At 41.6% G+C, this 25,584-nt stretch overlaps 1 protein-coding gene across 1 annotated transcript in view; it reads right to left on the bottom strand.

Moving 5' to 3' along the window:
* Window positions 1-25,584, bottom strand: part of esf1 (ESF1, nucleolar pre-rRNA processing protein, homolog (S. cerevisiae)) — a 55,297-nt gene that overhangs the window by 15,747 nt on the left and 13,966 nt on the right. The window contains exons 6-11 of the mRNA XM_068044316.1: window positions 23,635-23,750; window positions 21,329-21,481; window positions 19,941-20,055; window positions 17,388-17,568; window positions 16,532-16,687; window positions 2,366-2,508 (exon numbers count right to left, since the gene is read on the bottom strand). Of these exons, the coding sequence (XP_067900417.1) occupies window positions 2,366-2,508; window positions 16,532-16,687; window positions 17,388-17,568; window positions 19,941-20,055; window positions 21,329-21,481; window positions 23,635-23,750 (864 nt within the window). The remainder of the gene's footprint in view (window positions 1-2,365; window positions 2,509-16,531; window positions 16,688-17,387; window positions 17,569-19,940; window positions 20,056-21,328; window positions 21,482-23,634; window positions 23,751-25,584) is intronic.

The raw sequence follows: 25,584 nt of genomic DNA, 5'->3' as shown, positions 1-25,584 counted from the left end.
TCATGGGGCAGGACGTCAGAAGTGCTCGATCCATCAATATTGGCGACCACGCTCTGGAAGTGGTTCAAGAGTTCACCTACCTAGGCTCAACTATCACCAGTAACCTGTCTCTAGATGCAGAAATCAACAAGCGCATGGGAAAGGCTTCTACTGCTATGTCCAGACTGGCCAAGAGAGTGTGGGAAAATGGCACACCGACACGGAACACAAAAGTCCGAGTGTATCAGGCCTGTGTCCTCAGTACCTTGCTCTATGACAGCGAGGCCTGGACAACGTATGTCAGCCAAGAGCGACGTCTCAATTCATTCCATCTTCGCTGCCTCCGGAGAATACTTGGCATCAGGTGGCAGGCCCATATCTCCAACACAAGTCCTCGAGGCGGCCAACATCCCCAGCTTATACACACTACTGAGTCAGCGGCGCTTGAGATGGCTTGGCCATGTGAGCCGCATGGAAGATGGCAGGATCCCCAAAGACACATTGTACAGCGAGCTCGCCACTGGTATCAGACCCACCGGCCGTCCATGTCTCCGCTTTAAAGACGTCTGCAAACGCGACATTAAATCCTGTGACATTGATCACAAGTTGTGGGAGCCAGTTGCCAGCGTCCGCCAGAGCTGGCGGGCAGCCATAAAGGCGGGGCTAAATTGTGGCGAGTCGAAGAGAGTTAGTAGTTGGCAGGAAAAAAGACAGAGGCGCAAGGGGAGAGCCAACTGTGTAAAAGCCCCGACAAACAAATTTCTCTGCAGCACCTGTGGAAGAGCCTGTCACTCTAGAATTGGCCTTTTTGCCACTCCAGGCGCTGCTTCACAAACCACTGACCACCTCTAGGCGCTTACCCATTGTCTCTTGAGATAAGGAGGCCAAAGAGAATGGTGAAGTATAAATATGTGATGTCCAGGGTGCCATTTGTTCTCCTTGGTGTTATGTTCTGAATACATTTGTATAATAGGGAAGAAAATTGAATGAAAATTGCTGCAAATTGATCATTCTCTATTTCCATAAGAATGCAATTGTTTAATCGTGTTAAATTAATCAGTAAAGGGACTTATCAATTTTGCTTCGCCTATTATGGCAGCTTCTTTCACAAAATTATCTAAAGCATCTGGATCACATATGATGCTTATTGTGGCCCTTGATCTTTTGAGAGCTAAATTCCCTCAGCACCTTTCATAAGAGGCCAGTTTCAATCACACATCTGCAAGATTTAAAAGAGAGAATTCCAACCCTGTACAATAGACACAATTTGGCCAAATTGCCAGGCTGTCTTCTCAGAATTGCGTAAATTGAAACTTTTGAATAAGGTTGCCAAATACCTTCCCACCCCCCTCCAAAAAAATTATCTTCAAATGTTTAAAATATTAATTTAACAGACTGCCAGCGCTTTCGTTTCAACAACCATAAAATGGAAATCACCGTTGCAATTCAGCTTGAAACTCAGGGATTTCTCACTTTCCAACTTCAATAGGAATTTGATACATTGCTTTATACTCTTCCAATATTCTAGCTGCAGTTTATTGCATGACTACCATCAGGCCAGATTATACTTCCAATTTTAAAAAAAAATTAATATTTTTACACAAGGTCAATTTACTCCCTTCACATGAACCATTTGTCTACTGACTTGTCCAGCTTTCAAAATACGTTTCACCCTCCCTCCCTCCCAACCCCTGGCCCCACATATACAACATCTGCAAAACAGTTTCAGAGGAGTATTACCATGCAGAAATGTACAGAATCAAAGGCTAAAAAGGCTATGACTTAATTTAGACAATTTTATCATTTGGTTAGTTTGAATTTTGTTCGTGAAATCTCTACAGGGTTAATGGACGATGTCATGAAACACATTGTAATCTACATCATTCTGTTAACAGAAAGATCCTACCAACAATTATGTTTAGAAGGATGAATCAAGCGCCAGACCCGAATCCAATATTTACTTCTATTTTGAAAAAGTCCAAACAGTTAAATGAAGCAAGCACATTCCTAAACCTGACAAATTTAAATGATCAAAGTTATTTTCCAACTTTCTGGGTGGATCAAGAAGACGTTTATTTTGCTTTAATCACAGAAGACTCTTAATGATGTTTATCCTGGCAGTTGCATGAAGATTAGAAATATGTCGAATGCCACTTTTTGAAAAAAAAAACTGAAGCCCCAATTGTCATTCAAGTTGTAAATTAAGAGATTATTTAAGCATGGTATGCAGTTTCCAAGTAAACAGAGCTGTCTTTGGGGACCAGCCAATATTTGCTATTCACCAGAAATTTATCATGTTTGCATAAAAGATCACATATTGACTTTGCCTCATTCCCTCTTCATTGCAGAGAAAATAAGATTTCAATGTTATAAAATGACCAATTACCTCCTGATCTTCAGTTCTATTCTTTTTCTTTCTCTTCTGTTGCTTCTTTTCCTTTCTGTTCTCTAAGTACTCTTCCCATGGTGTTAGTATGTTATGTCTCTCCAACTTCTTCTTTACTATTGCTTCTGTTGTTTCTTTTAGACCTGAAATAAGAACATTTCTTATTGCATACAAGATGTACAAAATGCTCAGAAGGTTGAAGGAGGCTCCAGGTTCAAAGTTCAATTATAATACATCAAAGTATTACACCATATACGGACATTATGTAGGTAGGAAAAGTTTGCACAATCTAATCACTTGTGAGTTATCCTGTTCACAAATCAGACATTAATTGTCACATGCCAAAAAGAAATCAATATTATGAGTAGAAAATGATGCACACCAATTATCAAGTAGACTACCCCCTCTACATTTGGAAAGATGAATCCCTCAGTTGTGACTAGCTCTCTTGGCATTTATGCTGCATCACCAATCAAAATTTGGACCCGATTTTCCATTCCTCACAGTTCTCCCTGGGCACAGGTCAGTTGTAGGGTGCCCTGTGTTTTGTCCAACATAACCCAAACAAATTGGGGTTCTGAGGTTCAGTAACATTAGCCTGCCAGTCCCCAAGTGCTGGCCTGTCTCTTGGTCCAAAAGGAGCAGTCAGAGGCCTCCAGCCCCAATCTGCATCCTGCTAGTCCTCAACAGGATAAGCACTTACCTTCCAGGACCCACTTGGATCCTATGACCTGAATGGAGCTGGACGCAACATTTCTTTTCAGTGCCTCTCCAAAAGGACACCTGCTCTATGCCCCAGAAAAGATAGCAAGGGTGGGAGGTCACCTTAGAGCCCTCCCACCTTCTTTGCATGGCTACCCACACTCACCCAAGCATTCCAGCCCTCCCTCAGGATCCCTAGAAAACCTCTGGCAATATTAGTGGGGTGAAGACCCAGAATGTGTTGCTGCTATCCCCTGTTTTTATTTCAGACCTGATTCCACAGGCTTTCAGTGTCTCCCATTTTCTCGGATTCCTTGGGTGTGCCTCTCACTGCTGTAGCTATTCACAAGTTCATTATTTCTCAAATGTCTTTAATGCTTCTTACCACTTAAGTAAATATTAAGGCCTGGATTTTATCCAGGTGACAGGGTTCTCGACCTCCGGCAAAAGCGCCGCTGAGAACCTCGTGTTGCCCCTTCTGTGGGATACCTTCCAAAACAAGTGACAATTAAGCACTTAATGGGACAGCAGCGGGCCTTCCACGGGATTAAGGACCCTGGCAATGGAAGGCCCGTCCTCTGAGAGCTGCTGGTCAATCAGTGGCCAGCAGCTCTTTAACAGTGCCACCGCGGAGCACCCACCCAAGGCCCAGGAGCGACAATGGACCCAGGTCACAGGTAGGTCAGGGCGGGAGAGGTCTCGCAGGGTGGGGGTTGGCAGGAAGGGCAGGGGATGGATCTCAGTGGGCCGTCCCCTTCCCAATGCCGGGTCCCTTGTTCAAGCACTGTGCCCCTTCCCGTCCCGGAGTCAGCAAGCAACCTGCATGGTTTTTCTTGCTGTGCTTCCCGTGCGCCAACAGGCCCGTCTGCTCGGCTCATTGCGGTGGAGGCAGAATGATGCCCTCAATCGGGCATTAATTGCAGACTTAAGGGTCTCAATTGGCAGCGAGTGGGAAGACCGCTCACGGGTCTTCCCAACCCAGACTTAATTTCGGCAGAGGAGGGAAGGTGGTGTGGTTACTCCTTCCCCGCCACCATCACACCCGATTATATGCTCTCCCCGCCTCCAAACCCACTGTGGGGGACAGCATAAAATTCCTCCCCAAGTGTCAGCGTTGACTCAGGTGATACCACTGATACCGGAGTCAGAAATTTGAGAGCTCAAGCCCCACTCCATAGAACTGAACACATAATCTAGATCAGGGGTTTTGAAGTTTTGAGGAAGAGCAAGGAATTTTTCCTGGCCAACATTTATCCCTCAACCAACATCACTAAAACAGATTATCTAATTAATTGTCACATTGCTCTTGGTGGGTCCTTGCTGTGCACAAACTGGCTACCACATTTCAACACTTCAAAAAGTACTTCAAAAGCATTTTAACATTCTGAGGTTATGAAAGTCACTATATTAATGCCAGTTCTTTACATTGCCTCAGTCATCTTTACTTCCATTAAACTGTACATTAATTTACCATTATTTCAGTTCTGGAATATGGAACTTGTCTGTTGTTTTCCTGGATGCTGACAGCATTTTCAGTTTTTGTATCTGCATTATGTTCATCACAAACAAAACTGTTTCTCCATTTGACCAATTAAGAATTGATTCTTAAACAGAAATGGATTATGCAATGAACACCAGAGATAGGCTTGATTATTGGCTGCCTGTAATGCAAAACAAAAATCTGGAACTTGTGTTTGGAAGCTCCTGATAATTTATAACTCTTAATTTAGTAAATAAAATTGAAACTCCATTTAAAATGGCATAATAGTGAATACATGAATACCTTTTGGTAATACAATGTGTAAATCAATAGATTATTCGGTTATCATTGTAATGCCATAAAGTTTTAAGCCACATTTTCATATCCTTGCACATTCAGATCTTAATTATGTCCCTTTGCACAGGAGATTCCAGGGCAATTTACTACACAAATTATTGAATACCATCAGAGAATACATACGTATACCTGAGAAATGGCAGTTTAGTAGCTAGTCCTTTCAGATCTCTCAAACAATTTTCAATGCATTGGATAACTAAAATAAGATTTTTTTAAATTCCTAGTAAGTCGACAATAACTTACTGACATTAAATTTTTCAGAGTTCTGCAACCCTGGCACAGACATTAGAATTATTGTTCCAAAATAGAGTAAATTTTCATCACCAGACCTAATTTTATTACCAATAGTCAGTGCACGTATGCGGTTACTACCAGGTGAGAGAGAGGTCTAGGGTTCCCTTTCAGCCTCGTCTTACTGTAACAGGGTTTTATTTTTAAACACAGTTTTTAGCTCCCCCTTGGTGCATCCTTGTTCACCGCTTTCCAATTATAAGACAAAGAAATGAGCACAAACAGGCTTTCTTAGGTTTAAAGGTGAAATTCCATTGAACTTAAACTCTAATTTGGTTAACGCCTATGGATACACGCTGCGACCCACCCTAGCATGCACATGCGATACGCACATGCAAGCGGAGACAGAAAAGAGCAGAAATAAAATTAAGTGGAAAGGTTTGAGGCAATATCTGAAGAGTTTGTGTTACGGGTCTTCAAGCTCACTGTAGAATCCTTGTAGGTGGATCTTGCTTTTCATTGGGTCCCAGTATTCTTCTTAAACCTTGTTCACTGTAGGAGACTTTTCTCTCTTGGGGTTCATGTGTCTTCAGTCGTTTTTTGGAGTTCCGTGAGAAAGAGCTGGGAGCAGACAGGAGGAGAGGAGGTCTTTTCAATCCAGGAGCAAAGAACTTTCTGCCAGTTCAAACACTCTCTCTACAATTTAAAACTCTCAGTTCAAACTCTGCAACTGCCAATTAGCCATGTGATTAACTGGTTTGACCACGTCTGTTTGTGGATTGAATTGGAGCAGGGAGTAGCTCCTTTGTCTAAAAGCACTGTTGGTTAATGTGCAAAAATGTCTTTCCAGGCTGGGGCCTTGTAACAGACCTTCTTTCCTTCCCAGCAACAATTTGAAATTTAACATCCATGTAGCAAAATTAATGTACCTCATTCTTGGCAGGTGTAGGCCTGCATGACAACACTCACAAATCAGACAGTTTTATTTGGCCTAACCATGTTCTCATCAGCATTCATTCTTCGTTTCCCAAACATAAATTTGACTTCCATCCTAAGTTAAATCAAGGCTATTTTCTATCCTAGCACTGTTTCTGCAAGAATTTATTAGCATCATTCAGGAGAATGTTAATGCATTACTATTAGGGATTAGTCTGCAGGGTTTGAGAACAAAATTTGATCATTCTGGATTTTACATTTTCAAGAAAAAAAACAGCCAACCCACAAGTCTTTCTTCAAACTCATTACAAGCAAAGGGCCAAGAATGGTCTTTTCCTAGCCCTGATAAGCATGCTTTTCTCTGCTGCTATAGTATCGTACAGTCCTCAATGGCTCACTTATCTACGAATTGCAATTCCTTCATCCTCTTCACCTCTTTACAGAGTCTGATGTTTCCTTAACAGCATGCAGTGACAAATCTCAATTTCTATCAGCTGCTCTTGAGCTTTACAATCCATTGCTCATTCTGGACATTGTGACGTATCCAACAGTTAGTGAATCAATCAATTCCCCGTTACCATTCCAAGTGTGCTGAATGAAGACAAGAAGGTGGCTTTTCAGCTGAAACAATGGAAGTTGTTATGACCAAGGCGGGAGCAATGCACTGTCAATTCAGTCCCATCACTCCACAGGTCGCAGTGTATTAAAGTTTTCCCACCCAAGCGGAAAACATCCAAATTAAACACGCTCGTCACCCCCAGAATAAAACAGACCAAACCAGGTATCTTTAGACCACAAATTAACTATTTATTAAACACAAAATCTTAAACACTGTTAAAATAAACCTATGTCTAAAGACCGTATAACTTATTTTAATCTAACTCCCCTGTTCACATGCATACATTCAAAAAAATCAATGGTTAACTGTTTTTTTAAATGATGTTTTAAAAATGAGCTGTTTAAGAATAAATAAATAACTGGGTTGTTAGTCTTTGTGGGTTACATTCCTGATGGGTGAGGTATTCAAGTTTAAAAATAATGAAATGCCACTCGAAGTCTCCAGGCAGATTTGATGAAACAGTCTCTTAGTAGATAGGCATTCAAAGCACTTTGGCTGCAGCAGGCGTCACAGTTCTTTCAATGACGAGCACAGCAGTAGGTCTACTAGAGTTTTTGAAAAAAAAAATCGGCAGTCTTTTGGCAAACACAATCAGTCAAGAGACAGTCAATCTTGAAGCAAAGACTCTTAGACTGGAAGTAAAGGAAAAGAATTTTGCTACCTCCAGCAAAAAGTCTCTTCAAAGGGGTTTTCCCTCCTTAGGCAATTAATATGGCCTGTGGCTTATTGTAGAATTTCTTCTGAGAGAAATAGACAGCTCTTTCCTCCAGTAAGCACACTTCGCTGGTGTCTCTCAAAACTGGTTTCAGCTGGTTTTTACACAGTCAAATTGAAACATTATACCATGTGACCTCCTCACTCTCCTGTTGCCCAGGCAACAAGTGCAGCTGTGGCACATTGTTCTCAGAAATCTAAAACTTCTCTCTCTTTCTTAAAGGTTAGAAGCATTCCCTGAGCCTGTAGATTAGACTGCTGTTTTCAATATTCTCTCTATTTCTAATGTCACATTTTTACTTATTTTTTTAAATAAAGTTATGTTACAATTTACGTTTCATAAAAAAGAACAAGACTGTTTTGTGTCCTAGCACTGTCCACTAGAAGAGGTTACGAGCATCAATCAGGAGATTGTTACTGCATTATTACTAGAGATCAGTTTTGCAGTGGTTGAGAAGAAAATTTAGTAAATATTCTGGATTTTACATTGACTAGGAGCAATAGCTGTAAACTCACACAGCTTTCTTCAAACTCATTAGTCAAAGGGCCTAAAAAAAAACACACTGTAAATGCTGTGCAGGGAGCAAAAGTAGACTTATTTACATGGACTTTCAGTATTAACCGAGTCTTATTGATTTATTTTTTATTTATTTAGAGATACAGCACTGAAACAGACCCTTCGGCCCACCAACAACCACCCATTTATACTAACCCTGCAGTAATCCCATATTCCCTACCACCTACCTACACTAGGGGCAATTTACAATGGCCAATTTACCAATCAACCCGCAAGTCTTTGGCTGTGGGAGGAAACCGGAGCACCCGGCGAAAACCCACGCAGACACAGGGAGAACTTGCAAACTCTGCACAGGCAGTACCCAGAATTGAACCCGGGTCCCTGGAGCTGTGAGGCTGCGGTGCTAACCACTACGCTACTGTGCCGCCCAACTTTTGACACCATTTTGAAAGCTCCAACTTTTGACACCATTATCTCGCAATCTAAACTGTTGTGGTCACCAGGCACAAAATTCTTTGCTACATTTTTGTTATTTTCACATTATTACTTTTTTTTTTTAAAGTTCAATATTTTCCCCTGCCCACATGGATTCTCCACACCACCTTCCTGATTGCCTTGCACTCCACAGCCAACAAACTAGTCAGGCCGTTGCAAATATTTGCTTTGCATTCATCATCTAATAACAACACTGGCTCAGGATGATTAATTGTTCCAGTTTACATTTCCTCTGGGCAAGACACAAAACTGCATCATACAGCTTATGGGTGCAACAACCAATTCTACTGCTTTACAGACATATTGCAGTCCAGTTGGAAAAAAGGTGATAATGTATTTATTTTTTGTACTGTAGCTGCTGACATAAGTACTAATGGAAAGCAAATCCCCAAACCAGGGGTAAATTCAGTCAGTTTTCATCAAGGTCCTGGAGTGGAACATTTCTAGATTTGGGCATCCTGCCTTGGAGTGCCTACTAAATGTGTCGAAGCAGGAAGGTTGTTGAAAATTTTGTATACTTCTCTCACGAAGTTGAAGGGTGGGCGCTTGTCCAGTTGGTCAAATACATAAAAGTGCTCAAATGCAAAAATAATCTAATGATAACCGTAAAGAACTACATCACCGTCAATGGACGATTCTTGTAACATAGCATCTTACTATAGTTGTCACTTTATGTGCCTGTTTTGTTCAAGTTATTAGACGAACAGCATATGCCCTTCTTTTATTACCCAGAATATATGGATAAATTTAAAGGTCACAGGATACAGTGGATTTAACACACAAAGCGTGAGACATAGCCTGTGATTATCAAATCAATTTGTTACATCTTTCATGATCCATTTGATCTTTTATCAGCTCTTAATTGTGGCAGAATAGTTCACTTCAAAATTTCCTGCAATCTTAGCAATTAAAAAATGCTTCTAATCTGGCAAAGTGCCCTCATGAGAGAATTAACATAGTTCATCAGAATTAAAACAACAAATTTGATTCCCCAATACCTATCCCAAATTTTGTTACTTCCTATTGACAGTTCAATACCAAAAGCAATAGAATGGCATTAAAATAAGAGTGATGTGTTTTTACAAGCAGTTTCTAACAATTTTAACAGGTAATCAATGAATTTTCAGTTGTAATGGTTGCATTGGTTTTCCTTCAAAATTATTAGAATTATAAAGCTAAGTGCACAATAATCTCCCCCCACCCAGTCTTGTTATCAAACAAAGATCTTTTTCAAAAAAGATGAAAGGGGGTTGGAATACAAGAGCTAGGAAGTCTTGCTGCAATTATACAGGGCTTTGGCGAGACCACGCCTGGAGTAATGTGTACAGTTTTGGTCTCTGTACCTAAGGAAGGATATACTTGCCTTAGAGGAAATCCAATAAAGGATCACTGGATTGATTCCTGGGATGAGAGGGTGGTGGGCAGCCTTCCTGCCCCTCCAGCAATTGAGGCCCTTAACTGGGCAATTAACCCCCAATTAAGGGCCTCCCCTCCACAGCCGCAATTAGCTGTGCATAGGAATCACAGTACGCAAAACTGTGCAGGCTGGTTTCCGGATCCGGGCGTCCCTCGTTAAAAGGCACTTAGTGCCTGAACGAAGGACGTGGCATCGGGTAGTGGGGGGGGGGGGGGCCTGCTGAGGGCTACCCCTCTGGCCTTGCTGTTGAACCCCTTTCCCCCACCCCCCCCCCCCCGCCAACAACCCATACCCCACGAGATCCATTCTGCCCTGACCTACCTGAGGCCTGATTCCAGCGATGCTCCTCAGCCTCCGGTAGGTATACCCTGCAGCAGCAGCCACCATCACCGCGGTGACACTGCAGCTGCCAGCCTCTGATTGGGGAACTTCCGGCGACGGGGTCCTTGATCCTGTGGAAGGCCCATCCCTGTCTACTCAAATGCCTGATGTGCACGAAATTCGGCAGGCCTTCCAGCGAAGAGGTGACGTGGGGATCTCGGCGTCGGTTTCTCCTGACGTTGAGATTCCGGTGCCAGGATAAAATTGCCCCCATAGTTTCAGGATAAGGGATCAGCCATTTTGGACTGAAAGGAGGAGAAATTTCTTCACTCAGAGGGTTGTGAATCTTTGAATTCTCTACCCCACATAACTGTGGATGCTCAGTCATTGAGTATATTCAAGACAGATCGATAAATTTTTTTAGACACCAAGGGAATCAAGAGATAGGGACATTGGGTGGAAAAGGAGTGGAGTTCAAGGATCAGCCATAGTCATTAAATGGCAGAGCAGGCTTGAGGGGCTGTATGGCCGACTGCGGCTCCTATTTCTTACGCATTTGTCAACCAGGACAGGGATGCATTATTAGTTAGTCAAAGCAACATTCTTCATTGAATTAGAGAATCAGCCAGAGTTTCCTCTTTGGATTCATCCGAGCCTGCTGTAAAGAAACATTGTGAGATGCTGGGGATGATCAGGACTGGTCTCGGCTGTGATGCCCCCCTCCCTAAAGCAAAAAGCCAGCGATACCGCCCAGTCTCGTACATATGAGGAATGGCCATTTGAGCAAGATACCAGAGAACAGCTTCAATGCTTCAGAGACAAAGGGCAGGATTTTCCTTCTGGGGCTGGGGCCCCGACATCGGGATCAAATCCAGGTTGCAACACTGCATCATGTTGGCAACAGTCAGCCAACATGGTTTTGGAATGATTGGCCAATTAATGGCGAGAGGGCACACTCACTATCCAACTAAGGAAGGCGGGCGAGCTCTCGAAGCTGGAGGGCCAATAGGAGGCTCTCCAGCACTGAAGGACCTGCGGCCAGCTGTTGCACATAAGGGGGAGAGAGAAGGGGCGCCTCCATTTTGAGGTGCCCTCTTAGCACCTTCGTTAAAAATGAAGAAAAGAAATGGCCACAACTGCTGGACCAACACTGTGGAAGAGAAACACGCACCCAAGCAGTTGGCTGAGGCGGAGACAGGTCCATGCTGAGCCCGAGGCTCACGCCAAGCCTCTGGTACTGGAGTTGCAGAAAGAGATAAGGCAACATCTGGCGGAAAAGCCAGAGGCAATGTGCAGCCATGAGCGGATGATGGAGGAGTCATCCATGCCATGAGTGATGCCATGTCTCCCTCTATCGAGAGGTTGGCGACCCTCATGGAGAGCCAGATCCCACAAATATGTGCAGACCTGCACTGCACACCATCGCCTTGGCCATGAGCGCAACGTCCCTGCACTCTTCTCAGCTTCTCGCCCCATTCTGGTAAGCAGGGAGATTCAAGTGAGCCTTGAAAGAGAGGAGAGGCTGACCTCCACAGCCCCGCGACTGTCGAAGAATGTAGGCATCGTGGCTGCTTCCCTAGAACTAGACATACACCTGCAGGAAATGCTTTCGGTGGTCGCAGACCAGTTAAACGTTGATGGAATGAAAGTCCTTCCTGTTGATGAAGGCGGCTGGCTGCTGTGTTGCAGCCTTGATGGCCACAAGCATGTAGTCCATCACACCTTGCATCTGGGGGAATCCAGCGATGGCCCTGAATCCAATGGCCCTCTCAGCCTGTCACGGTTGCTCCAGTAGCGTAAATAGTCACCAGCCCTCCTGAAACAAGGCATTGGTGACCTCCTTGATGCAGTTGTGGGCTGCTGCCTGGGAGATTCCACACATGTCCCCAGTGGATCCTGGAATGATCCAAACGCATAAAAGCTAAGTGCCACAGTGTTCTTCAAGGCCATGGGCATATGGTGACCACCAAATCCCATAGGTCGTAACTTATCCTGCAGCAGGATGTATAATTCGGTGACAGCCTCCCTGGAGAGGCATAGTCTTCACAGACAATGCCACGCGGACATCTGGAGGTAGCGGAGTTGAGTCTGGTACACTCGGTAGCGCAGGAGGGCCCTTCTTGGCATAGCTGACTGCTGCTGCTCTCTTTGTGGAGCTTCACAGGCAGGCACAGTTGCCTCCTGGCCTTAGCTCTATCAGAGGCACTGCACCACGCCACGGGGGTCCAAAAAGGCAAGATGTACGTGACCCATGCCAGGTGATCAGTGGACCTACAGAGCGCTGTCAATGCAGAGACGACCCTGCTGGCAGCTGTCACTTTGCTATTTCTCTTGGAAACTCCCTGATAGCTCTCAGTGCCCAGTCTTGCTGATAACCAACCCTCTCCCCCCAACAGTTTGGCCACCCAATACAGCCACCCAAAACGAAGGCTCTCCCGGATTACAACTGTTAGGTGCTTGATGGCCAGCATGGACACGATGGGCCGAAGGGCCTGTTCCTGTGCTGTATAACTCTATGACTCTATGAGACCACGATCCCCCACCCCCTGCAGAGTGCACAGCATTGTAGGCAGACAATAGCCTCCGCTCCCTCCTCTTCCCCTATGCAATGTTGGTCATGGCTGCCTACCTGTCGCGGCACTGAGGCCTTACCTTGCTCTGAAAAGGGAGGGGGCCTTGGTTTTGGGCAGCTGTATCAGGTGGCCAAACTTTTGGGGTGAGAGGGTCAGCTATCAGCAAGGCCTCAAATCAGTACCACCAGCTTTCAATGGCTGGGGATCCAAACACATAAGCGGGCTGCTCATCTTTCACTTAATTCCAAGCCTTCCACTGAATCTCTTACAATTACATGCCAATGTATAACAACTATATATTCTGCAAATTAAATTGCACTCCCGTCGCATTGGGGCAGTCATGCTAGGTGCTTTCCCGTCATTGCCCAAATCCGGAACCGCGTCACGACGTCAGATTTCCGGGTGGACGTGCCCGACACTATTCTCCGGTCCCCCAACACCTTCATTCCCGCTCCAAACAGCCTCACAAAATTCAGCCCTGGGAGTGCACTGCCACTCAGTCAAGCATGAGATTGCTTTAATTTGGTCTACCAACAGTTGGGTTAAATATTCTATTCATAGAGACTTCTTGTGGAATTACTTGCAGTGAAAAACTACAGCAAGAACTGGGTTAAGGTAGTCAGTATTAATCACAATTAAGAGTAGATCTATAGCTTATTTAAGTACTATTAGTTAGTTGCTGAGTAAACAATTCTAAAGAGGTGACAAAATTAATAATGTAATTTTTAAAAAAAAAATAAGCATGACATTGCTTATCCTTCATTAAATTCTTTAAGAATTTTCTAACAGAGCTTGTGCCAACTATGAACTTTCGGTTTTAGAAATAAATGTTGATTTAGATACAATACACTGTGCTAACGCCTCAAAATTAACAGACTATAATGTGCATTGCACCAAAATTAAAAGCAATGCTTTTAAATGGACTGAAGCAAACAGTCTCTCCTAATACCTCAAGAACTAAATGGAGTGAAATCAGGTTTGTGCTAAAGATATTTCTTTAATCAATGTTATTGACTTCATCTGCAGGATCATGCAACTTGAAACTGTTGTGTTCTTGTGGAAACCAAATGTATGGCCAATGATCAAGGGTTCAGATCTCTGATTAGAGTCTCGGCGAAGGTTTTGATTAGTCACCTTGAACTGAAAACAGTTACTGAGCTGTTATTGGAGTGCTCCAATTAATCTCTGGAGGCGCACAGGAGATAATCTTGAACTTTTTTGCCTTTTTTGAAGCAAACGTCATCATATTTCAGGGGAAAATATACCTGTTGAGTTAAGTCAACTTCACAGACTGTTTAACCTCCTCTGTGCAAATTTCCTCATACTCCAGCAAATTGCACACAGAAGTAAAAATGCAAGGCAACAAACAGCAAAACACAATTAAAAGACCCTACATTATGGTGATATTGTTCCCAGTTTAAGTTCCACATTCTGCATGTACAATAATTTTTTTTTGCTCCATCGTCATGGTGTAGAACAGGAATGCTTGCATGCCTCCACACATATGGCTGAATGAATAAATCAAACTCAGTCCATTTGTGGTCATAGAATAAGATTTGTAGTCATTATGACACCTGCTGGCCGAAGGAGGAGTAGTTTTTATCCAGACTAACTGCTGGAAAAGCTCTGAAGAACAATTCAATTCACCTTCAACTGAAACGAAGTCCAGTGTAACAACCGAATGTAGCAGTCAGGAAACAAAGCAGTTTACGTTGTATGTTTCACAACTTCAGATATTGCCTCAAACCTTTCCACTTTTTTTTTTCCTTCTGCTCTTTTCTGTCTCTATTTGCATGCGTGTATCGCATATACATGCTAACGTGGGCGCATCGCGTATCTGTCGGCATCAAAGAGTTTAAGTTTAATAAAATTTCACCTTTCTTCTTTAAACCGAAGAAAGCCTGTTTGTGCTGGTTTATTTGCCTTATAATTGGAAAGTGGTGAACAAGGATTCACCAAGGGGCAGCTTAAAACACAATGTGTTTAAAAATAAAACCCTATTACATTAAGACCAGGTGAAGGCTGAAAGGGAACCCTACACCTCTTTCTCACCTGGTCATAACAATTCTCTTTAAAAGCTATCTTTTGGTTCCCTCCTCAAAATATCCATTTTATTTGGCTTGATATCCATTCTTTTCCTTATGTCCGTTCTGAAGAGGAGTTGTTACAATTCTTCGAGCTCACTGTGGAATCCTTGATTGTTGGTAGGTCTTGCTTTTTGTTGGGGGCCCAGTATTCTTCTTAAACCTTGTTCACTGTAGGAGACTTTTCTCTGTTGGGGTTCATGTGTCTTCGGTTACTTTCTGGAGTTCCGTGAGAAAGAGCTGGGAGCAGGCAGACAGGATAGGAGGTCTGCTTCAGTTCAGGAGCATTCTGCTTTCAGCAGACTTTCAATTCAGGATATCCGTTCTTTGCCACTGACAGCCGTGCCTTCAGCTGGCTGACCCCTCAGCTCTGGAATTCCCTCCCTAAACCTCTTCATCTCTCTATCTCTCTCTCCTCTTTTAAGATTCTTTTGGATTAAAAAAAAACATTAACTGCACTAGGCGGTGGTGTAGTGTTATTGTCATTGGACTAGTAAACCAGAGACCCAGGGTATTGCTCTGGGGACATGGGTTCAAATCCCACCACAGCAGAAGGTGATATTTGAATTCAATTAATAAATCTGGAATTAAAAAGCTAGTCTAATGATGGCCATGAAACCATTGTCGATTGTTGTAAAAACCCATCTGGTTCACTAATGTCCTTTAGGGAAGGAAATCTGCTGTCCTTACCTGGTCTGGCCTACATGTGACTCCAGACCCACAGCAATGTGGTGGACTCTTACATGCCCTCTGAAATGGCCTAGCAAGCCACTCAGTTAGGGCAATTAGGGATGGGCAATAAATGCTGGCCTGGCCAGCGACGCCCACATCCCATGAATGAAAAAAAAATAAATGTAAGCTGTTCTTGTTGAAAAACAAGAGGTCATGAAACAAATGGATTTTCCATGTTGACATCAAACCATGCAGCGACTCCATTTCAGACACTGTTGTCTTGGCAACTGAGACTGAACCAGACTGTTCGCAACCGTGGTGTCATATGTGACCCCGAAATGAGCTTCTGACTTCATATCCTTGCCATCACAATTTCCACCTCCATAACACTGCCTGACTTTGTCCCTCCCTCAGCTCATCTGCTGCTGAAACCACATTCATGCCTTTGTCACCTCTAGACTTGACTTTTCCAACACACTCCTGGCTGGCCTCCTACATTCTACCTTCTGTAAAATTGAGGTTATCCAAAACTCTGCTGCCCATGTCCTAACTTGCACCAAATCCTGTTCATCTATCACCCATGTGCTTACTGACCTACACTGGTTACCCGTCAAGCAATGCCTCAATTTTACAATTCTTTTCCTTGTTTTCAAATCCCTCCATGGTCGATCTCTGCATTCTCCTCCAGCCCCACAACCCTGCAAGATATCTGCACTCATCTAATTCTGGCCTCTTGATAATCTTCAATTTTAAATTGCTCCACCATTGGCAGCCGTGCCTTCAGCTGCCTCAGCCCTCAGCTCTGGAATTCCCTCCCTAAACCTCTTCACCTCTCTCTCTTAAGATGCTCCTTAAAACCAACCGATTGGACCATCTTTTAGCCATCTGGCCTAATGGTTCCTTATGTAGCTCAGCGTCTAATTTTGTTTTATAACGTTCTTCTGAAGAACTTTGGGACGTTATATTACGTTAAAGGCGGTATATAAATACGAATTGTTATTGTTGTCCATGAATCAATCATTCAGGCAACAGGCTATAACAGGTTTACCTGGAACCCAGGTGATCTCCATCTCCATGTCTTTATTTTTTTCTTCCTTTCCCTGTATTGTTTTCAATAGCTCTCTGTATTTTGAAATCTGTTCTTCATCGTCCTTATTTGTCTTAGCTGTCATTTTACTTCCTGCCGCACTTTTTCCATCACCGTCTAAGAGTCAGCAAAATAAAATATTCACCTGTAAATTCTCAATGGTACAATTTAGTACATAAATACTCCTAAAAAAATATGTGGATTGAAAAACGAATATATTAACTCAATTTTAATCATGTCCCGGAATGATGCTACTGAAAATGCTTAAGGACAACATGCCATGACACTTTCAGAACTCAGATTCAGTAAATCAATGCAATTGGGTCAAAGATTTTGCGAGTGATGCTTAAACGGATTCAATGGAGGCAATTCAAATTAGAAAACATGTAAGTGGGCAGAACAATGGCAAATTAAATTTAATGCCATCAAATAGCAAGCAGTGCACAAAAGAACAAAAATGGGCAATACAGGTAGTCCGTGAATGGCATTGAAGTATCTAAGGCCAAATTTGTAAAAGAGCTAGGAGTCTTAGTTCATGTTTTCACTTACAATTACAACTTCAAAATGCTAAGCACTGCATCCCATTTGTATGTGGCATTATGTGGCCACTATTTACACGACAACAATCAGGATTACCCACTCACCTTCTGTTAAAATAACACTTAATATTTTACATATTCTAGCAACATCTTAGAACTACAGGGCACTAAGTGAGGGTGAAAGATACACAGTGCAGCACATTTACTGAGGGCCAAAGCTGAGGGAGAGTTGGGCACAAACAAGTCCCAGGAACACGACTACTTTGAAAAATCCTTACCCCCTAATCTTTCTTCCCCTTGCTGTGACTCCTTTTCCTCCTCCATGTCTGCTTCATCATCTTCCTCGCTTGAAGAAGCCAAGTATGCTTTGAAATCCATTTCCTCAATTTCATCCTTTTTAAACTGTTTCGTCAAGGTAGTGACACGCTCATGGTCAGTCTCATCCCATGTCAGTTCCACCTACAATAAACAACATTAAGGTTAAATTCTGGCTTAAGAGGACAGGGTCAACCCTTTTGAAGCAACTGACTTATAACAGATTGTCACATTGTGCTTGATGATTATTGCCTGTACTGTCTGGAGGTCAGGGGCAAGAGAAAATTTTAAAAAGTGAATGCAGAGATTGCTAAAGGAACCACTGCTGTTTCTAATTCACATTCATGACTTGGATTCAGAACTTCAATGCAAATTTGCAAATGATGCTTAAACTAGACCTTATATTGTAGTCCACTAGATATAAAAGCCAGCATTCCATAAGTCTTTTTGATTATTTTCTGTATCTGTCCATGACATTTTAATGATTTATATGCCTAGACCCCCAAGTCTCTTTGGGCCTACACTGTTTCTAGCTTTTTACCATTTAAAAAGTACCTTGCTCTATCCTTTTTAGGTCCAAAGTCGATGACCTCACATTTGTCTACATTGAAAATCTATTTGGCAAAGTTTTCCCATTTAGTTAATCTATTAATATTTCTTAGTAATGTTATGCTTCTATCCACAGCGCTTACAACACTGTTTCATCGGCATAATGGCTTTGTATCCCATCAAAATCAGGAATAAATATGGTGAATAGGTGAGGCCCCAACACAGCAGGACATCACTAGTCACATCCTGCTAATTAGAGTACCTGCCCATTATCCCTACTCTGTCTGCTATCACTCAGCCAATTTCCTAACCATATCAATATTTGTCTTCAATTCCATGGGCTTCAACTTTAGCCAACAGTCTCTTATGAGGGACTTGATATGGGCTTCAAGAAGGCACCGAATAAACAGCATTCATAGACACTCCACTACTTCAGTCACCTCTCCAAAAGTCTTTGCACCTCTTCCAAAAATTCAATCAAGTTTGTCAGGTATGACCTACCCTTTACAAATCCATGCTGAATCTCTCTCATCAGCTGAAAATTTTCAAGGTGTTCAGTCACTCTATCTTTAATTATGGACTGCAGTAATTTCCTGACAACAGATATTCAGCTAACTGGTCTATAATTCCCTGGTTTCCCTCTCCTACCTTTCTTAAATAGCAGAGTGATGTGCGCAATTTTCCAATCTAAAGGAATAGTTCCCGAACTAAGAATTAGAGCATTTGCAATGTTGTCAACTACTTCCTTTAAAACCCTTGGATGGGTCTTGGGATCAGTCACCCTTTAGTGTCATTATTTTCTTCATTTCTGTTATTTTGCTCCTTGTTAACTTTGTTGAGTCCCCGAACCTCAAGGCAGGTTCAGTAGGATGCAGCCAGGTACAAGGGAATACAAATACAAAGCAAGACTTAAAACTTGGATCTTTTTTGTTAGAGCAACACAGATTATCAGCCGACATAGTAGAAGTTTTTAAAAATTGTGAAAGGACGGAACAGATTAGATAGAACCGTATGGTCTCCAGTAGTTGAGGGGTGAAGAACGAAAGACCGCAGATCAAAAGATTAAATGCAAGAGACTTGGAACAAAGGGCACACGGAAAACTTTACACAGCAAGTTGTGAGACTGTAGAACTCACTTCTAGGGCTAGAGGTTGATGCAGAAATGATGCCGACATTCAAGATTAGATTTAACGTGTAGCTGAAGGGAGAGGTTGAGGGGATATTGGAACAGGGTCGGCAAATGTGATTAAAACCATTCGTTGACATGGAATCAACGCCAACACAGACTTGTTGGACTAAATAACTCGTTTCCATGTTGTAACTACATTTCTATGTATTTGATGTTATCCTGAATAAGTCGGGTCTAATAGAGGAATGTGATTTATCCAGAATGAATAATTACATTCCGTACTTTGGTAATGAACATATATTGATTAGCCTGTAATACCAGTTAATACTTTCAGGTGTATATAAATCTGTTCTGAACAGATAGGGTATTTATAGGTAACATACAAATGAGGCATTTAATGATTCTACCAAACTTGAATTCTGTGCCAGAAAATTATTATTTAATAAAATGAAACACGAGTAAAATCTCTCAGGCGTATTACTACCAACTCCATTTCTTTAAAAAAAAACAATTTTGTTTTGGCATATCAAGATGATAAAGCTGCATGTAATCTGCCCAGTTCCACGCTTCATTTCTTCATCTGGACTATGTTAAGCAGTTTTCTGATTTCAAGATGTTTTCTTCAAAAACTTGTTTAACTTGATGCATGTAGGAATGTAGAAAGCAAGAATTACATTGATCCTTAACTGTTACCATAGACACTTTATTTATTACTTCAAACTGATCTAATTTGATTTTTATAAATTCCAAGTTCACAGTTTATGAAATGGACGATTCATAGTATATACAGACATGACCCATGTTGTTTATAAGATTACACGCAAACGCTTTTAATTACCTTTGATGTGCTGAGTGCTGTTGATGTGAAATATTTTGGTTTGTACGCTGCCAAATCCACATCTGCAGCAACATCCTTTGGCTCATCTTCAAATGTTAGTTCGTCTGGTATAAACCTAAGAAACAGTACAAACCCAAACAAACCTCTTTCAGACACATAAATCTTCCATTCCTTACTGACACAATAACTGGGGCAATATAATTAGAATATGGTATTTAGCTACCAGGAAACAAAAAGTTGTACACAAAGACTAGCTACAGTTAAGTAAACTCACTTCATGTTAATAAGTTAAGCAAAGACAAGTGCAACAAACAATCCAATTACTACCAGCATTGCTATCATTATTACAGTAACAGTAACATAAGTCTGTGCATGAACATCTGTTAAAAATTGCATTAACATCTTTCCGAACAGAACTTTAATTAACTGACATGGGACAACTGAAGTGGAGCAACTGTCGTCACTAATTTGTGCATTTCACACACGTGCTCATTCACGACTGCAAATTAAATCCATCTCCACAAGTAAAGATCGACTATCAAGTGGCCCACAAACACACACTCCAGGCTCAAAACAAAAGAATGGCCGCCACAGGGAACTCAATGAAGGGCAACTGTTGCTTCTGGAATTGCACCCCCAGCTCAAGTCCACCAAGGCAAGAAACAGGCAAAAGCAGAAAGCATAAAATAAAACGAATGATTGACATTAAAAATGGTCAAACACAGAAAAGACTATGAGTCCTAGCAGACTTAAAGTTCCACATGTTCAAACAGTACGGAGCAGCAATCAAACAGAATGCTGAACTACATCAACCGAAACAGTAAAGCATTAGAGGAAATCATGGTCTAACAGTATAGTGCCAGTCTGGCCAGGTCAGACCATACTGAGTGCTGCGTCCAGTAAAGTGTAAAGCAAATGTAGAACCAATATCATTAATTTCACACAAAGTGATCAACGCGTGGAATGGATTTATGGATTGAGATGGAGGTGAATAGCATAAAATTATTTATAAAACTGGCCAGATTATCGCCCGAGAATCAGCACTTGCTTCAAATTGGAGGGACTAGGCGATGCGTTGCCAAATAAATTGCAGATTTTTTTTTAGGTCTAATTTGACTCCAGCTCAACTTGGCCAGACTGCCACCTGGGAAAAATCAGTACTTACTCCAAACTGGAGGAGCGAAGATGTGTGCTGCATTATAAATTCCCAATTATTTTTAGAGCTGCTGGTTACTGCCAAATCGTTGCCATTTGTTTAGTGCAGACCCAAAACATTTATTTACCAAAGTTAACTAGAAATTACTGGCTGTCCATTACAGATTCACTCGCACAATTATATTTTGCTTTTTGCAAGCCGAAGAAACAGTAATTCAATAGTTTTACTTCACCTGAGATCCAGGTAGGAACAGCTACTTTCATACTCCATCCCATCACATTCCTCATAAAGCTTATTGGCCGTTTCAGGAGAATCACAGTCCACCACTGCGTAGTAGTATTTCAACCGTTTGAATTGGTACTCTCGCACTTTTTCCCTGATAATTCTATGAAAAAAAGCATAACTAGTTTAAAAAAAACCCAGAATACTCACTGGAAAGTGTGGATTTAAATGTCCATCACTGCCAAGTGGCGTCCGATTCTCTCAGTATAACTGCAATTAATGCAAAGTCAACATTTTAAAATTGAAACTAAAGTTCCCAAATGGTGCAATGTTTTTAAAGTGTCAACAGAGTAGTTATAGAATGGAATTGGGAAACCACTCAGCTTTATGAAAGAGCTGTCCACTTCGCCCCTTACCTGCCCTTTCCAATTTCAAATACATATTTATCCACTTCCCTTTTAAAAGCCATGAATTCTGCTTCCACCTGGGAGGGTGTTCCATAAACTTAAAAACCCTCTGCATTATTCTCTCTCCCATTATTCCCTTGTGATAATCTTAAACTTAGGTCTCTAGTTATTGACTTACTGGAAATAGCTTTTCCCTTTTTGACTTGTCAAAACCATTGATCATTTTGAACACATCAGAACTCCTCTTAACTTTTTTTGTTCCAGTGGAAAAAAGGTCCCAGTCTCCCTATTCTGGCCTCATAATAAGCTTCTCATCTCTGGTATCATCTTAGTGAATCAAGTCTTCTCACCTTGTTAACGTTCTCGACAACTTTCCAAAAGTGAATCACCTAAAATAGGGCATAATATTCTAACTGCAGCCTAACAAATAGGTTCAACATTATCCCTTTGGTTTTGTATTCAACTCCCTTATTTATAAAACAGAGGGCATGTATGCTTTTGTTTTACCTCCTACTCAAAAGATTTGTCTGCTCTAACTACCAAGTCCGTCTGTTTCACTTCTCATTTTAAGTTGGGCTTGTTCTCTCCTTCAGCCCACCAACACTAGAAAGTCGACTGGGATTTAGTCAGCCTGTACTTCAGTGTGCTCGGACATACCGCAGCTTTTATCTGACCATAAGGCAGCGCGCTGATGGCATATATTGATGTATAATTGGGCATCGCTGGCTCCAAAAACAGCTAACACTTTTACAGGTGACCTGCAGTATAACTGCAACATGAGATTTATTTTGCCAAAAGGTATAATATGTTTCCCAAAAGGAGTTTGAGGCACAAGGAGTCTCACCGAAAGGACTACATACAATAATCAGTTTCAAAAAGCTAAAATCCTTTTCTTCTGTCCTCTGCAGTCATCATTTTTGACAGATAAACATGCTGCTGATATTGGTGATTTGACAAAGGGGAATATGGTGAGGGAGCTGGAACCCTGGCATGATCTAGTGTGTTAATATAGCTCCCTCAGTTGGTAGGTTTAGGAATCATTCAACTCCTAACTACCCAATCATGCTATCAGCAGCCATTATTAAAACAAAAATTTTTTTTAAAACCTAAGAGCGATACAAATAAAACTATCAATACTACTCGCAATTCTTTGAATTTAGGGAAGCTCTGATGGTGAGATGCAAATGAATTTTGTTAAAGCACATGTATAAATTGAAATTGCTTTAAGAAACAAATCTCCTTTGCAATAAAATAACTATCGATTACTTTAGTATTGGTTGACATGACACAAGCTTGTGTCTTTGGGAACTCATCATGGGTTCCCAATCAGCCTGTGTCAGAGGAGCTAGTGAGAAAAGAACTTTATTACAAGGAGAGTTGCCACAGGGGATTTCAGTGGCAGTCAACTCATGCTTAGCACTGGCAGCCTGCTTATCCTCCTGGGTGATTTAACAAGCACAAATAATTAAATACTAAGGACATAAGGAAAATATATCTCCTGCAAGAGGGGTGAGAAATAATTGCCATGTGCTGGTCTGGCATCTGATGGATATTTCAAATACAATTTGGATTTTGCACAAACACTTTCTGGATCCACTTTGATACAGTTCATTGTTCCAAGTTTTGTTTAATCGCAAAGAGGAAATTACACATATTGGGAATTGGCAAACTTTATACCACAACTAGTAAATCAACCATCTAGCCTTGGGTAGTCCTTTAATGTAAATATTACAGCATTTAGACAATGCCTTTATCAGAGTAAAACATCTGGAGGAGTGTTATCAAACAAAATTTGACACCGAGCCACATAAGAAGATATTACAATAAGATAATCAAAAACTTGATCAAAGAAGTAGGGTTTGAGGTGTTTTTAAAAAGAAAGAGGTGGCGTTCATAAAACAATGATCACCTTTGATCGTCTGTGTCTTCGTCTGCATCTTCTGGTAAATTATTATCCAGAAATTCTACTGGTCCACGTAATTCCTCTTCTTTCATCTTTTCCTTTCCAAATTCTGACGGGTAGATCTAAAGTGAGCATAACATCCAGTTTTTAAATTGTTTTAGTTGCACATAACCTGCTTTCCAAACATCCACCCAGCTCCAAACCTAAAGGTGTTTTGTTTAAACTCAGGGGGATGTTTAGTCGCCTCTACTAAGGAAAATGACGGTCACCCCTTTCATTAGTCAAATTGCAAAATGAATACAGGCTGTTCATCACAACCAGTCTTTGCTGGTTTTTATCCTCCAGTTGTCTTAATCCCATATTCTTGCCCTTTTTTCAAATCCCTTTATTCCCCTCTTCAAACAATTCTCTAAATCTATTCTTCAATGTTGGCATGCTCTCTGCTTTAATCGTTTACGGCTGTGGTTTGCACTACTGCAGTTGAGTGTTGTGTAAAAAGCCTCTCCTGCTTGCTATCCTAAATCTTTTACATTTGAAGTATTGAACCAAGTGATTTCATGCAACTTATGAACTTGTTGCTGTAAGCAGTGAATAATACAATTTACAAGACTTTAAAATATCTACAGCACCCTCTGCTGGATTAAAGCCCAGAAACACTGTTCTCATTGTCAACCATAGAAAATCCTTTCACCAGCTAATATTAAAGAGGGACTGATAATGAAACTTACTTCATTGCCATAAAAAAGATTATTTTTTTTTTTCTTGTCAAATTACCCCCCAATTCCAGCAATACTTTTTAAATAAAAAGATTTTTGGTTTAGAATGAACACAAAAGTCATTTAGTCAATTGAACATTACTGTGATTTTTGCACCCCTTTAAGTAAAAGAGAAAATTAAAATAAAATGTAGAAAGGAGGCCCATAATCTCAAACTTGAATATGCAATCCAGAAAGTTGTTCTCCACCAGTCTGGGAGGTAATGTGTCAAACATAAATGAGCTATTCTGCATAGGAAAAGGAAACTTCACCAAGAGTGTGGCTACCCCTCCAAAATGGCAATCTTCGGTCTATAACATAGCAACACCAGGAGCTATCACATGGTCAAACACATATTGTTCATCCATCCTGTCAATAAACAGAGATGGCTGAAGTGAAAGATTCTTTTAAATGCTAAACTGTTGTAAATCACCGGTTAGGCCTCAGCTGGAGTATTGGATCCGATTCTGAGCACGCTTTAGGAAGGACATCAGGCCCTTGAGTAGGTGCAAAAGAGATTTACTAGAATTAAACCAGGGATGAGGGCCTTCAGTTATGTGGAGAGATTAGAGAAGCTGGGGCTGTTCTCCGTAAAACAGAGAAGGTTAGGGGGAGATCTAACCCTTAGGGGGGGGCGGCACAGTGGCTAGCACTGCAGCCTCACAGCTCCAGGGACCCGGGTTCGATTCTGGGTACTGCCTGTGCGGAGTTTGCAAGTTCTCCCTGTGTCTGCGTGGGTTTTCTCCGGGTGCTCCGGTTTCCTCCCACAAGCCAAAAGACTTGCAGGTTGGTAGGTAAATTGACCATTATAAATTGTCACTAGTATAGGTAGGTGGTAGGGAAATATAGGAACAGGTGGGGATGTTTGGTAGAAATAGGGGATTAGTGTAGGATTAGTATAAATGGGTGGTTGATGGTCGGCACAGACTCGGTGGGCTGAAGGGCCTGTTTCAGTGCTGTATCTCTAATCTAATCTAATTGAGGTGTTCAAAATTATGAAGGGTTTTATTATATAAGGAGAAACGGTTTCCACTGGCAGGAAGGTTGGGAATCAGAGGACACAGATTTAACAACCAGTGGGGAGATGAAGAGTTTTCTTTTAAAAATGCAGCAAGTTGTTGTGATCTGCTATACGTTGCCTGAAAGGGTGGTAGAAGCAGATTCAATAGTAACATTCAAAAGGGAATTGGATAAATACTTG

The sequence above is a fragment of the Heterodontus francisci genome, chromosome 13 (genome assembly GCF_036365525.1).
Source record: "Heterodontus francisci isolate sHetFra1 chromosome 13, sHetFra1.hap1, whole genome shotgun sequence".
In the NCBI taxonomy this organism is placed as follows: Eukaryota; Metazoa; Chordata; class Chondrichthyes; order Heterodontiformes; family Heterodontidae; genus Heterodontus; species Heterodontus francisci.
The sequence above is the reverse complement of the archived record's forward strand: the minus strand, read 5'-3'. Positions and strand labels throughout refer to the sequence as shown.